Raw genomic sequence first — 12,404 nt, forward strand, 5'->3', positions numbered from 1 at the left:
ATTACTATGAAATTCATCTTGGTTCTCCCTAGAAAGTTCTGTTGTATGCCTGTTCTCACAGTGTACTTATTATTAGTGCCCGGTTTCACTCTCAAAAGTCTCCAGTTCAGAATACATTACATGGTCACCTACATAAAATTATTACTGATTATTTTGTTAATTTATTCTTGATCATAAAAATTTTGTTTCCTAAGCAAAACATTCAAATTGCACAAAATCTTGGATTGTGCCTAACCTATCACTGTATCCTCAGTTCTTAGAACAGTAGTGCCACTAAGTGTTCAAAATAACTTTTTTGAATGAATAACTGATTTCTATGAACCTCAAGATAGCGTGGGTCTAAGAAAATGCATTTGTGTCATTTCAATTAGATAATAGATTTCCTTTTCCTTATCAATAATTTGTCTCATTAACTTTGTCATTTCAGGTAACTTTCCAGAGCTATCTGTAATTTCATCAAACCATGGAAAATAGAAATAATATTACTGAATTTATTCTTCTGGGACTTTCTCAGAATAAGAAAGTCCGAATGCTCTGCTTTTTATTTTTCTTACTTTGTTACCTGGCTATATGGTTGGGAAATCTGGTTATTATGATTTCTATCACATGCAGCCAGCTAACTAACCAGCCCATCCATGTACTTCTTCCTTAGTCACCTTGCTCTCTCAGACCTTTTCTACACTTCCACTGTGACACCCAAACTAATGACTGACTTACTGACAGATGGGAAGATCATTTCTTATAAAAACTGCATGACACAACTTTTTACCACACACTTCTTCGGCAATATTGAGGTTTTCATCCTCACAGGGATGGCCTATGACCGATACGTTGCCATCTGCAAACCAGTGCACTATGCCATCATCATGAACAGGCAAAGATGTAACTCAATTCTCTTAGCGTCATGTGCTGGGGGGCTTCTACATTCCCTTGGTCTATTTCTTCTTACAATTTTCTTGCCTTTCTATGGCCCCAGTGAAATAGATCACTACTTCTGTGATGTCTATCCTTTGCTGAAACTGGCCTGCACCAAAACAGACAAAATAGGTTTCTTAGTGATTGCCAGTTCTGGCCTCATGGGAATGCTGGTCTTCGTGGTTTTGATGGCATGTATAATTTGAGAGCATACTCTGCAGAGAGCTGCCGCAAAGTACTTTCCACTTGCAGTTCTCACATCACTGTCGTGATTCTGTTTTTCGTACCTGTCATCTTTATTTATATTAGACCCACAACAACTTTACCAGAAGATAAAGTGTTTATATTAGACCCACAACAACTTTACCAGAAGTTAAAGTGTTTACACTTTTTTACACAATTATCGTCCCCATGCTCAACCCTCTTATCTATACACTTAGAAACACAGAGATGGAAAATGCCATAAGTAAAGTGTGGTGTAATAAAATGTTTGTGGAAGGGAAGCAAATGATTTGAAGGGTACTTTGAGATGCAAATAAATATCATCTCATGACAACTCCAGACCATGTAAAAGCCAAGCCTTGAACTACAGCTTGTCATCAGTGGAGTTCTTCTTTCAGTTCCTTTCCTGACTTGCTTTCCTTCTTTTAATTCTTCGCTAGATTGTAAGCTCCATGAAGGTAGGGGTCATGTCATGTTTATTTCACTGCTCTTTTCCTGGTAACAAGCAAACTTTATACCATATACAAGGAACTCAATAAATATTTATTGAATTAATATATAAATATCTTATGGAATAGCTCTTGTTCTCATACACTATTGGAATCATCTCCATGTATTAGCAATCCATTTCAACATTAAACATTACCATATTGTTGATATTTATTCCTCTTCACTCATTTTTCTACTTTTATGTATATGTTGGCTTCATACAGCTGCAATAGTGGGCAAGAAAGGCTTCTATGTGGGTCCAATCAGCCAATGGCCAAATCACCCAGCCCAGACACTGAAGAATCAGGAAACGTAGTATTGGGTCAACGCTTTTGGAGTGATTTAGGTTTATTTACATATTCTTTTCCCAATATTACAACAGAATCTTCATATATGATAAGCTTGTTATCCATAAGGTCTCTTCTTACAAGAAAAATAGCCAATTTATGTATTAAAAAGGGTCACACACGCTCCAAATTAAAAAGGTCTAACTAGAAGTCTTTTTTTTTTTTTTTTTTTTTGTCTAATAGTTCTTCCGGTGATGTTGAAAAAGTCAGGATGGCAAAACACACTGACAGAATATACCCCTTTATATAGTTAAAAATCTATTTTAAAGCCTTCTATCTCTAACCACTTTATCATGTTTCCATAACATTAATCTCTACAAAATTTTATAAGAAACAAAGATAATACAAAATATCGAATAGTCACAATAAAAGGAATTCAAACCTCACACCTCATAAGCCAATGAATCCCTGTTCTACAGGGTATCTCTATATAACCCTATATGACCTAGATATACGTACATATTTTATCAATATGTCTCCTAGTTAGTTTGGATGCTATTTTCAATGTAGATAAATATATGTTATAGTAAAGTCACATCATATATACTTAAGATGTGAATTGAATGTGGTTTAAGTTACCTAAGGTCACAAATATTCCCCAATTTGTCTGTCAGTTTGTGATACTGTGGGGGCTTGAGTGTTGCTGTGATGCTGGAAGCTATGCCACCAGTATTCAAATTCCAGCAGGTTACCCACCGTCAACAGTTTTCAGCTGAGCGTCCAAACTAAGACAGTCTAGGAAGAAGGATCTGGTGATTTACTTCTAAAGAATTAGCCAGTGAAAACCTTATGAATATGAGGGGGATATTGTCTGATATAGTGCTTGAAGATGAGCCCCTCAAGTTGAAAGGCATTCAAAAAACAGAATGCAGAAATTATTGAACAATGTTATTAGTATCACATGCAAGTACAATTTTGCTGACCATCATTTAAAAGCAGTTGCAGCAGTACATCAACAAGGAACTGCCAGAAATTAAAGGCGGATTCAGAAGAGGACTCAGAACAAGGGATATCATTGCTGTTGTCCAGTGGATCCTGGCTGAAAGCAGAGAATACAGAAAAGATATTTACCTATGTTTTATTGACTACACAAAGGCATTTGACTGCGTGAATCATAACAAATTATGGATAACATTTCAAAGAATGGGAATTTCTGAACACTTAATTGGGCTCATGAGGAAACTGTACACAGACCAAGAGGCAGCCCTTAGAAGAGAACAAAGGGCTACTGCGTGGTTTAAAGTCAGGAAGGGTGTGTGTCAGGGATGTATCCTTTCACCATACCTATTCAACCTGTATGCTGAGCAAATAATCCAAGGAGCTGGACTATATGAAGAAGAACATGACACCAGGATTGGAGGAAGACTCATTAACAAGCTGTGTTATGCAGATGACACAACCTTGCTTGCTGAAAGTGAAAAGGACTTGAAGCATTTACTGATGAAGATCAAGGACTACAGCCTTCGGTATGGTTTCCACCTCAACATAAAGAAAAAAAAAAAATCCTCACACCAATAAGCAGCATTATGATGTACAGAAAAAAGATTGAAGTTGTTGAGGATTTTATTTTACTTGGATTTACAATCAACTCCCATGGAAGTAGCAGTCAAGAAATCAAACGACACATTGCATCAGGGAAATCTGCTGCAAAAGACCTCTTTAAAGTGTTAAAAAGCAAAGATGTCACTTTAAAGGCTAAGGTGCTCCTGATCCAAGCCTTGGTGTTTTCAGTCACCTAATATGCATTCCAAGGCTAGACAATGAATAAGGAAGACCAAAGAAGAATCTGTGCCTTTGAATTATGGTGTTAAAAAAAAAAAAAAAAAAAGAATATTTAATATACCACGGACTGCCAAAAGAATGAACAAATCTGTCTTAGAAGAAGTACAGCCAGAAAGCTCCTTAGAAGCAAGAATGGTGAGACTTCGTCTCACTTACTTTGGACATTTTATCGGGAGCGATAGATACCTGGAGAAGGGCATCATGCTTGGTAAAATAGAGGGTGAGTGAAAAAGAGGAAGACCCTCAAAGAGATGGATTGACGCAGTGGCTGCAACAATGGGCTCAAGCGTAACAAAGATCGCGAGGATGGTGCAGGACCAGGCAGTGTTTCCTCCTGTTGTACACAGGGCTGCTAGGAGTCGGGAGTGACTCAATGACAATTAATAACAACAATAACAAGGTCACAAAACTATTGAATGACAGAGATGTGATTCAACTATCCAGACTGCGAGACACTTAGTCTATTAGAGGTGTCTGACAGCTGAAACTCACAGAGGAAAGAGCAAAAAACGTCTCATATCTTGTATGTACTACAGCATTGGGTGGGATATTGGACAGGGCATAACTCCCCATACTAATTAAATCATTTCCACTTTATGTCTTTTGCCCACTGTTTTTTCCCAACATGCATACTTATTTCTCACAAGTTCAATATGCCTAAAAAGTGACTCCATTGTCCTGCTTGATATGTCATGGATGCTGCTACTTTGACTATTTTGACATTCAATATATAAGATCAATAAGGAAAACACACTGGCTTTGCCACCAAAGGAAAGAAAACAAGCCCGTCAAAACACATGATATTTTTAAGTAAAATATTTTTATATAATTTATAGTAATTTTGTTGTTACTGAGAATATACACAGTAGAACATACACCAATTCAATAATTTCTTCACGTACAGTTCAGTGACACTGATTGCCGTCTTCAAGTTGTGCAACCATTCTCACTCTCCTTTTCTGAGTAGTTGCTCCTTCATTAACATAAACTCACTGCCCCCCAAGCTTCCTAGCTAATATTTCAAGTTGATGTTGTCATTTTCATCCCATATAGATAGATCTTAGAAGAGCACAATGCTCAAGACAATTAAATATAAAATTTTAAGTAAAATATTTTACACTTATTACCTAAATTCAAATTGAAAAAAAATCATAAAATAATATTTGACGAGATATAGAGACTACATTTGGTAATGTGGACCTGTGAGCTATACTTCCTCATACAGAAATGTAAGATGGGCATTTTGTCTGTTTTTTGTTGTTTTTTCTTTACTTGACTATTTAACTGCCTCTCTAGTTTTCAGTTTGATGTTAAAAATTATTTCATCATCCAAGTTTCAGTTTACTCATCAGTAAAATAAAGCAGATAATTAGGTCATTATTTCAAAACTAGAGTTTATGTGGCTTTTCTTTAAGAGGAAATGATTCTCACAAATCTTTTGCTGACTGAAATAAGTTACAATGTTACAAGATTACTTAAATGTGTGAATATAAGGATTTTATGCTTATATTTCTTATAGTATGAAAAAATATTTTTAAAGTATAAAGTAAATGCAAATAAAATGTTAAAATCTTTATTTAAATACTGTTTTACCAAAGTTAATAACAAAAATAATAAAACAATTTTAAAAGTTTCTTTTCAAAGCACAGTACTTATTTTTTCACTACAGTTATTTTACAGAAACACTTCTAATTTTTCTATATACTTATTATTTCTTACATAAATGATATTTTATAGTTTAGACCCTACATAAAGTTTTTTTTCTTCTTATTTAGCATTTTCAGTGAATATTAGAAAAGCATGGGCTGAGTGGAAAAAATGGTTCTTAATTTCTGATGCTCCTCTTTTGATGTGAAAAGCAGAAAAAATAACAGGCCATATATCCGCAACCAAACCCTGTGCCCTTGAGTCGATTCTGACTCATTGTGACCCTACAGAACAAAGTAGAACTGCCACATAGAGTTTCCAAAGCTGTAATCTTTATAGAAGCGGAAGGCCACGTTTTTTTTTTTTTTTTTTTTTCCCCATGGAGTGCCTGGTGGGTTTGAACCACTGACAGTTTGGATAGCAGACAAGTACTTAACGACTATGCCAATAGTCCATACAGCCCTTCAAATGTGGGATGATAGATACCAATGGAGCTTATGTAAATTTGGAGATTCTTCGTGGAACCAAAGCACTCAGGAGATAGAAATGTGGGCTCTGATTATGGACAAAACCTAAAGAAAAAAGTACCAAATAAAAGTACAACAGTTGAACATGGATATAATGACTCAAAGTACCAGGGAATAATGTAAATAAGAAATACAGATCAATGAAGAAAGACCAAGGTCGTTTAAAGTAAATTATAATATTAATGAACTGATATCAGTGCCTATGCTCATGTTTCTTATGGTCAGTTCTTGCTTTAATAAACTCAAAATGTAGCAAACTCATTTGGATAGGGTGTGGAATGAGGAGTAGATGTGCCTTTCAGATCATTTGCCTTCCAACCAAAAATGGATTCTGGCACCAACTTTCCTCATCGCAGTCTTCATCTCCGTGTTTCTCAAAGTGTAGATCAGAGGGTTGAACATGGGGCCAATGATGGTGTAGAAAAGAGCAAACACTTTATCCTCTGGAAAAGTTATAGCTGGTCTAATGTAAATGTACAGGATAGGCGCAAAGAAAAGAACCACAACTGTTATGTGGGAACTGCAAGTAGAAAGAGCTTTGTTGCGGCTTTTGGCAGGGTAAACCCTGACGGTGTATAATATCAAGAAGTAAGACAACATCAAGACAAGAAAATTCACCAAACCCATCATGCCTGAATTGGCAACAACCAGGATCCCAAAGATGTACGTGTCTGTGCAGGCCAGTTTCAGCAAAGGATATGCATCACAGAAGTAGTGATCTATCTCATTGGGGCCACAGAAAGGTAAGTTAATAGTGAGGAGACACTGCACAAAGGAATGCAGAAATGCCCCAGTACAGCAAGCAAAGATCAATATGTAACACTTCCTCCTGCTCATAATGACCGTGTAGTGCAGGGGCTTGCAGATAGCTGCGTAGCGGTCATAGGCCATCACTGTGAGAATGAAAATTCCTATCCCAGCACAGAAGTGCATAGCAAAAAGCTGTGCCATGCAGCTAGCATAAGAAATCGTGTTTGTTTCTTCCAGTAAATCAGTGAGAAGCTTGGGTGTCACTGTTGCGGTATAACACAGGTCTGTGAGAGCAAGGTATTTAAGAAAGAAATACATGGGTTGGTCTATTAGCTGACTGTACGTGATGAAAATGATTATGAGCAAGTTTCCCATCCAAATAGCTATGTAACAAAGTAAGAATAATAGAAAGCAGAAGGTTTTAATTGTCTTTTTCTGGGAAAGTCCCAAGAGAATAAATTCTGTGACGTTATTGATATTTCCCATGGTTAATTCTCAGAGGGTATAACTGGGAAAAAAGTTGCAAATTAGCATCAGAAAAACTGATTAAGCATGTGTGAATCAGAGTGAGTATTGCAGAAACAAATTTAGTTAATCGATCAGCTATCTTATAACATATACACAAAGTCATTAATGCTAAACCTTACACAGGTAGGCTTACTATATAATTTACCATTCTGATCAGGTTATTTTTGAGAGTGAAAAGGAGAGATAGTAATAGTTGTAATAGCTCAAGTTACAAGTTACGAAATACAGTCACCTCATGGATGGGATGCAAAAGGGAGCTTACAGAAGATGCAGTTCTTGTCCTGGAGTAGCTCATCCTCTTGATAGGTTGAAAGAGGACCAGAATGAAGTGTTCAAGTGGAGGTTCAAATCCTGTCTTTATTTAAAATTTCGATATTCCATTTATTGTGCACTTTTGCATTATTGAAAAAAATTTCAATGAAATATTATTTATCTTGATTATCGAGTTGTTTATATCCAAGGTATGTACCTCATTGATTCATGCTAACCTGTGTTAAGAGCTAAATATATGTTAACAACGTTATGAGGAGCAATAAAAATGATACGATGGCATTGGAAGCCTAAGTGGCTGTGACAGTTCTTCTAGTCTTGGAATTATTGTAGGAATTTTTAGGTTAGTGCCAGCTATTACCCATGGTTTCTCACCCAAAAAGTCAAAGCAGAGATGTATTTTTCTCAACATCTTCTATGCTCTCTCCTGTTACTAGTACCAATTATTTATTGAAGTAAGCCTTTCTTTTTCTCTTACAATTAACCTATTCTCTCCCCCACTCCTTAAGTTTATTCCACATTGGTGCCCAGGAGACTCTGACATTAAGTTGTCTAAACCCATAGCATTTCATGCTCTTAACTACCCACTGTAAGCTTCTCCTGCAAAGAGTAACGAAGGAGAAAGGGAGTAATGTATCTCCACTTTAGAGCATCATGTAATTTCTTTGACTTGTGCTTCTTTCTCTCTGTAGCTATCTTTTCTCCTTTACCTAAAATGCAAATTACTCAGTTCATTAATCTCTCAACTCCTTTGATTTTTCCTCTAATAAGAGCCAGATATGACGATGAATACTTTCATTATTTCCATCATGAAATTCTCAATATTATACTAAAAAAAAATTGCTTTATTTTAACATCTGACCAGGGATAGTACACGAATCATTCAATTCATTTTACTTGAAAAACGAGAAGTTATTTTTTAAATGTTTTCAAAAGCTTGAAGGAAGGGGGGCAAACATTTCAAAAGGATTAAAATCAGTATATTTACAGAGAAAAATGTAATTTATATTATCTAGATACACATTTCATTTTTAGATATACATATATGTACGTATAGATATGCAAACTTAACTTTCTTCTGTTTGGATAAAATGCTTACTTCATATAGGTTGGTCACATTTTCACTTACCAGGTGAATAGCTCATGAGTAAATTTGTTTAGCTCTGAGTCAAAGGCAGTATTCAGAGCTTAACAATGCAGTCAGAATAAATGCTTATCATCCATGCTATCCTTGCTAAAGATTAATAAATTTCACTATCCAATCAGCGTCTGTTGGTCCTGGGCGTAGTCCTTCACTACATTCCCTGAAGAGAGGAATAGTCTCTCCCGATTTCTGTGACTAATAGGAAATAAAGGTCTTCATCAACATTTACATTGGAAATGCTTTTTATCTTTATTTTTTCGTATCCACTGTGGTCTCAGGGGTGGAAATTACAAATAAGTTTGGTAATTAATTTCCCCATGGAATTTAAAGTGCATTAACTGAGATATAATTATCCCATTGCACACACTCACTATTTTTATTGACTTTTATCTATCAGATCTCATTGTCCTTACAGGCCAAGTATGGCTCAGCAGGCTTTAACTTCTACGTACTTCCTGATTGTACTTCTGGAGATGTCCTGTGGGTGCCTGCAGCATCCCAAGCTGCTGTCAGACCAGCCCAAGGACATCAGCAAGAGTTTCTTGCTGAGATCTACCAAAAGAAATGTTGGCCAAATGTGCCACTGAAAATGGTTTCATGATTCTCAAGTTCCAAACACACAGGTATGTCAGGGTTAATAATTCTTTATACCTTGTATATTCTGATCACAATCCAATGGCCCATATTCATTCAGTATTGATAGGCCATAAAGCAAGTGCTTTATGTTGTAACTAATTCTGAGGAACCAGTTGGTGGTAAGGTCTGAGCAGAGACAAAATGGAAAATGCCAAAGAAATCTTAGGGCAGGGAAATTGGACCCAGGATTTGAATTTTAGTTTACCCCACAATAAGTTGTTTGAAAAGTGGATGGAATACTTCCTGTATTTTTTTCAAGTCCAAATGGCTACTCCAGGCCCTGCTGTGACAACCAGTTCCATGTAGGTGCAAAATTACAGCCCTCCTGCTTGTTAATCCCTGACCAAGAAACTCTTGCTGATGTCCTTGGGCTGGTCTGACAGCAGCTTGGGATGCTGCAGGCACCCACAGGACATCTGCGGAAGTACAATCAGGAAGTATGTAGAAGTTAAAGCCTGCTAAGCCACACTTGACTTGTAAGGACAATGGGTTCTGATAGACAAATGTGTTCCCTCTTTGTACTCAGGCAGACATTCTGAGATGAGTTTCATAAGGTCCCCGGCAGGTCTCTCAGAAGAGATGTCAGTCATCAAAAGAATGGCCAACAATATGATTCATCTTCATATTGGCTCTCTTTTTTTCCCTGCTTTATTCCTTCTGTCCCACATTCCCTCCACCTGGGATCATTTCCCAAAGAAACCACTTGTATGTAAGCATTGCCTCAGGCTCTGACTGTAGGGAAACCAAGGCTACTACAAAAGGAATTCCTGTTTAATTCAGCCCAGTGCTTCGGCCCACACAAATTTTATTTAGGATTGACGGGTTGATTGGCTTTTTCTCCCAGAAGTTTTCTGTGCTTTGTATTAAGTGGCAGCAAAGCAACTCCCCATAGCAACTGGAGTCGGAATCAACTCTGACAATGAGTTTGCTTTTCTTAATCAATTCCTCATCTTACCCGTCTTGGAGTTTCTGGCTGAGGTCACGTGAATCCCTCACTGTCTGTCATTTTATATGCCCTCTCTTTGGCTAGGCACACTTTGCTTTTATACTAATAGTATACTCTTTTTAGAAAAAAATTGTTTCTTCCCATGGATTCTGTATACCTGCAGTGAAATTTAAAAAATATATAGTTTATTTAAATTTTGTTTTAGTATAAAATACCTGTCAGTAAAAATAATACACACCCCAGATATTTTAGAAAATTCAGGTATTTATAGAGGAAAACGTGTTACCTAAGATATTCCAAACTAAAGGTAACATTTTTGGCAATTTGTATTTTGGGGAAATTTTTTTCTTAAACTTGGATTTTAATTTTAATATAGTTTTTAATATACAAAGATACATATGTACATACTTGTTATTCATCGGCACCAGTTGAGTTCAACTCATGGCAACCTTATGTATAACAAGTGCAATGATCCCTTCATGATCTTTAGTATGTGTGAGCCCAATGTTGTGGCTGTGTGTCAGTCCATTTATTGAGGGCTTTCAATCTTTTTCACTGACACTGTATCAAACTTGATGTTCTTTTTTAGTGATTTGTCTTTCTTGATAAAGTGTCCAAAGTAATAAATGAAGTTTTTTCATCTTCACTTGTAAGGAGTATTCTAATTGTATTTCTTCTAAGACTGATTTGTTTGCAGTCCTTGGTATTATTAAACAGTCTTTGCCAACACAGTTCAAACTCATCAACATTTCTTCTGTCTTCCTTTTTCATTGTCAAGCTTTCTCATGTATATGAGGCACTTGAAAATACTGGACTTGGGTCAGGTACACCTTGGTCATCAAAGTGACGTCTTTGTTTTTTAATACTTTAAAAAAGGCCCTGGCGGCACAGTGGTTAAGAGCTCGGCTGCTAACCAAAGATCAGCAGTTCAAAGCCACCAGCAGCTCTTCAGAAACTATGGGGCGCTTCTGCTTTGTCCTGTAGGGTTGATAGGAGTCAGAATCCACTGGATGGCAACAGGTTTGTTTTTGTGTGACTGATGTGCCCAAAGCAATACATCACTGTTTTTTTGAATGCTGCTTCCATGGAGCTCCTGGGTGGCACAATTGTTCAACATTTGACTACTGTTAAAAATAATCAAAACTCACCAAAATTTGAACATAAGGTTTATTCTGAGCAGTTATTCTGTATTCATATCAGGAGGCCATATGGATTCCAGAAAAAGCAAATGGCTCCAAGAAGCTAGGTACAATGGAGCTTATAAAGAGAACAGGAAGGAGAAATGCAGAAGACTAACCATTAGCTAATCTTAACATGATTGATTGAAGCCTACCTCCTCCCCTTTACTAGATCAACTGCTATCTGTTAATTTTTGGCCTGGCTGCTAATAGTTTTGTCTTCCATCCACCTGCAGGCAAGAGACTTTTTGAGATTTATATTAGGAGGTAATGGTTTGTTGACTATTCTAGCAGGTTAAGGCAAATTTACGTTGCTGTAGAGAAGTTTCTGACAGGTTTTTATGGTTAATATTTGGTTTTGTGGATAAGAAAAAACTTCAAATCAAGGTAAGATGTCTGTTATTACTTTTCCTCTTTAATACCACTAATGGAAAAGTTGACAGTTTGAACTCACCCAGGGAAACCTAGGAAGAAAGGCCTAGTGATCTGACCTTGAAAGAGCACAGCCTAGTGTAATTCTATTCTGCAACACTTGGGGCCCCCAAGAGTAAGAAATGCCTCAATGGCAACAAGTTTGGTTTTTGGTTTTGGCTTCCATGTACATTGATTTTTCAAGCAAGTGGAATGAAATTATTGACAAGTTCAAATTCTTCTTCATTTTTCATGATGTTTACCGATCCACTTGTGAGAATTTTTGTTTTCCTCACATTCATGAATATATATATAACGTATGTATAATCCTGTTATCATCCTTGCACATTTCCTTCCAACCTTTTTCTACGTATTTATAAATGGTTGTTATGGTCACCTCGTAACAGCAGTGGGGTCTATACACTCAGACTTCTGTAAAATCCAAACCCCAATTTTTTTCCTGAGGGTCTGCTTTCTAGAGCCATTTCTGAAACCGAATATCTTAACTTGGGTTTCCTAAGAATCAGACACTAAGCAAAATATTATTAGCTAAAAGTCAGGCATGAGGAAATGGAAATAAGACAGGGAAAATGAGAATGTGAATTTTCTAGC

At 36.6% G+C, this 12,404-nt stretch overlaps 1 protein-coding gene and 1 pseudogene across 1 annotated transcript; one reads left to right on the plus strand and one right to left on the minus strand.

The window, feature by feature from the left end:
* The first annotated feature begins 623 nt into the window (after window positions 1-623).
* On the plus strand, window positions 624-1,431 carry LOC126080366 (olfactory receptor 4P4-like; annotated as a pseudogene).
* A 4,801-nt stretch (window positions 1,432-6,232) lies between these two features.
* LOC126080367 (olfactory receptor 4P4-like) lies at window positions 6,233-7,165 on the minus strand. Its single transcript, XM_049891607.1, has one exon. It carries the CDS (start codon window positions 7,163-7,165, stop codon window positions 6,233-6,235), a length of 933 nt encoding a protein of 310 aa, XP_049747564.1.
* Between the last annotated feature and the right edge of the window lie 5,239 nt (window positions 7,166-12,404).

This window comes from Elephas maximus, chromosome 7, assembly GCF_024166365.1.
Source record: "Elephas maximus indicus isolate mEleMax1 chromosome 7, mEleMax1 primary haplotype, whole genome shotgun sequence".
Lineage (NCBI taxonomy): Eukaryota > Metazoa > Chordata > Mammalia > Proboscidea > Elephantidae > Elephas > Elephas maximus.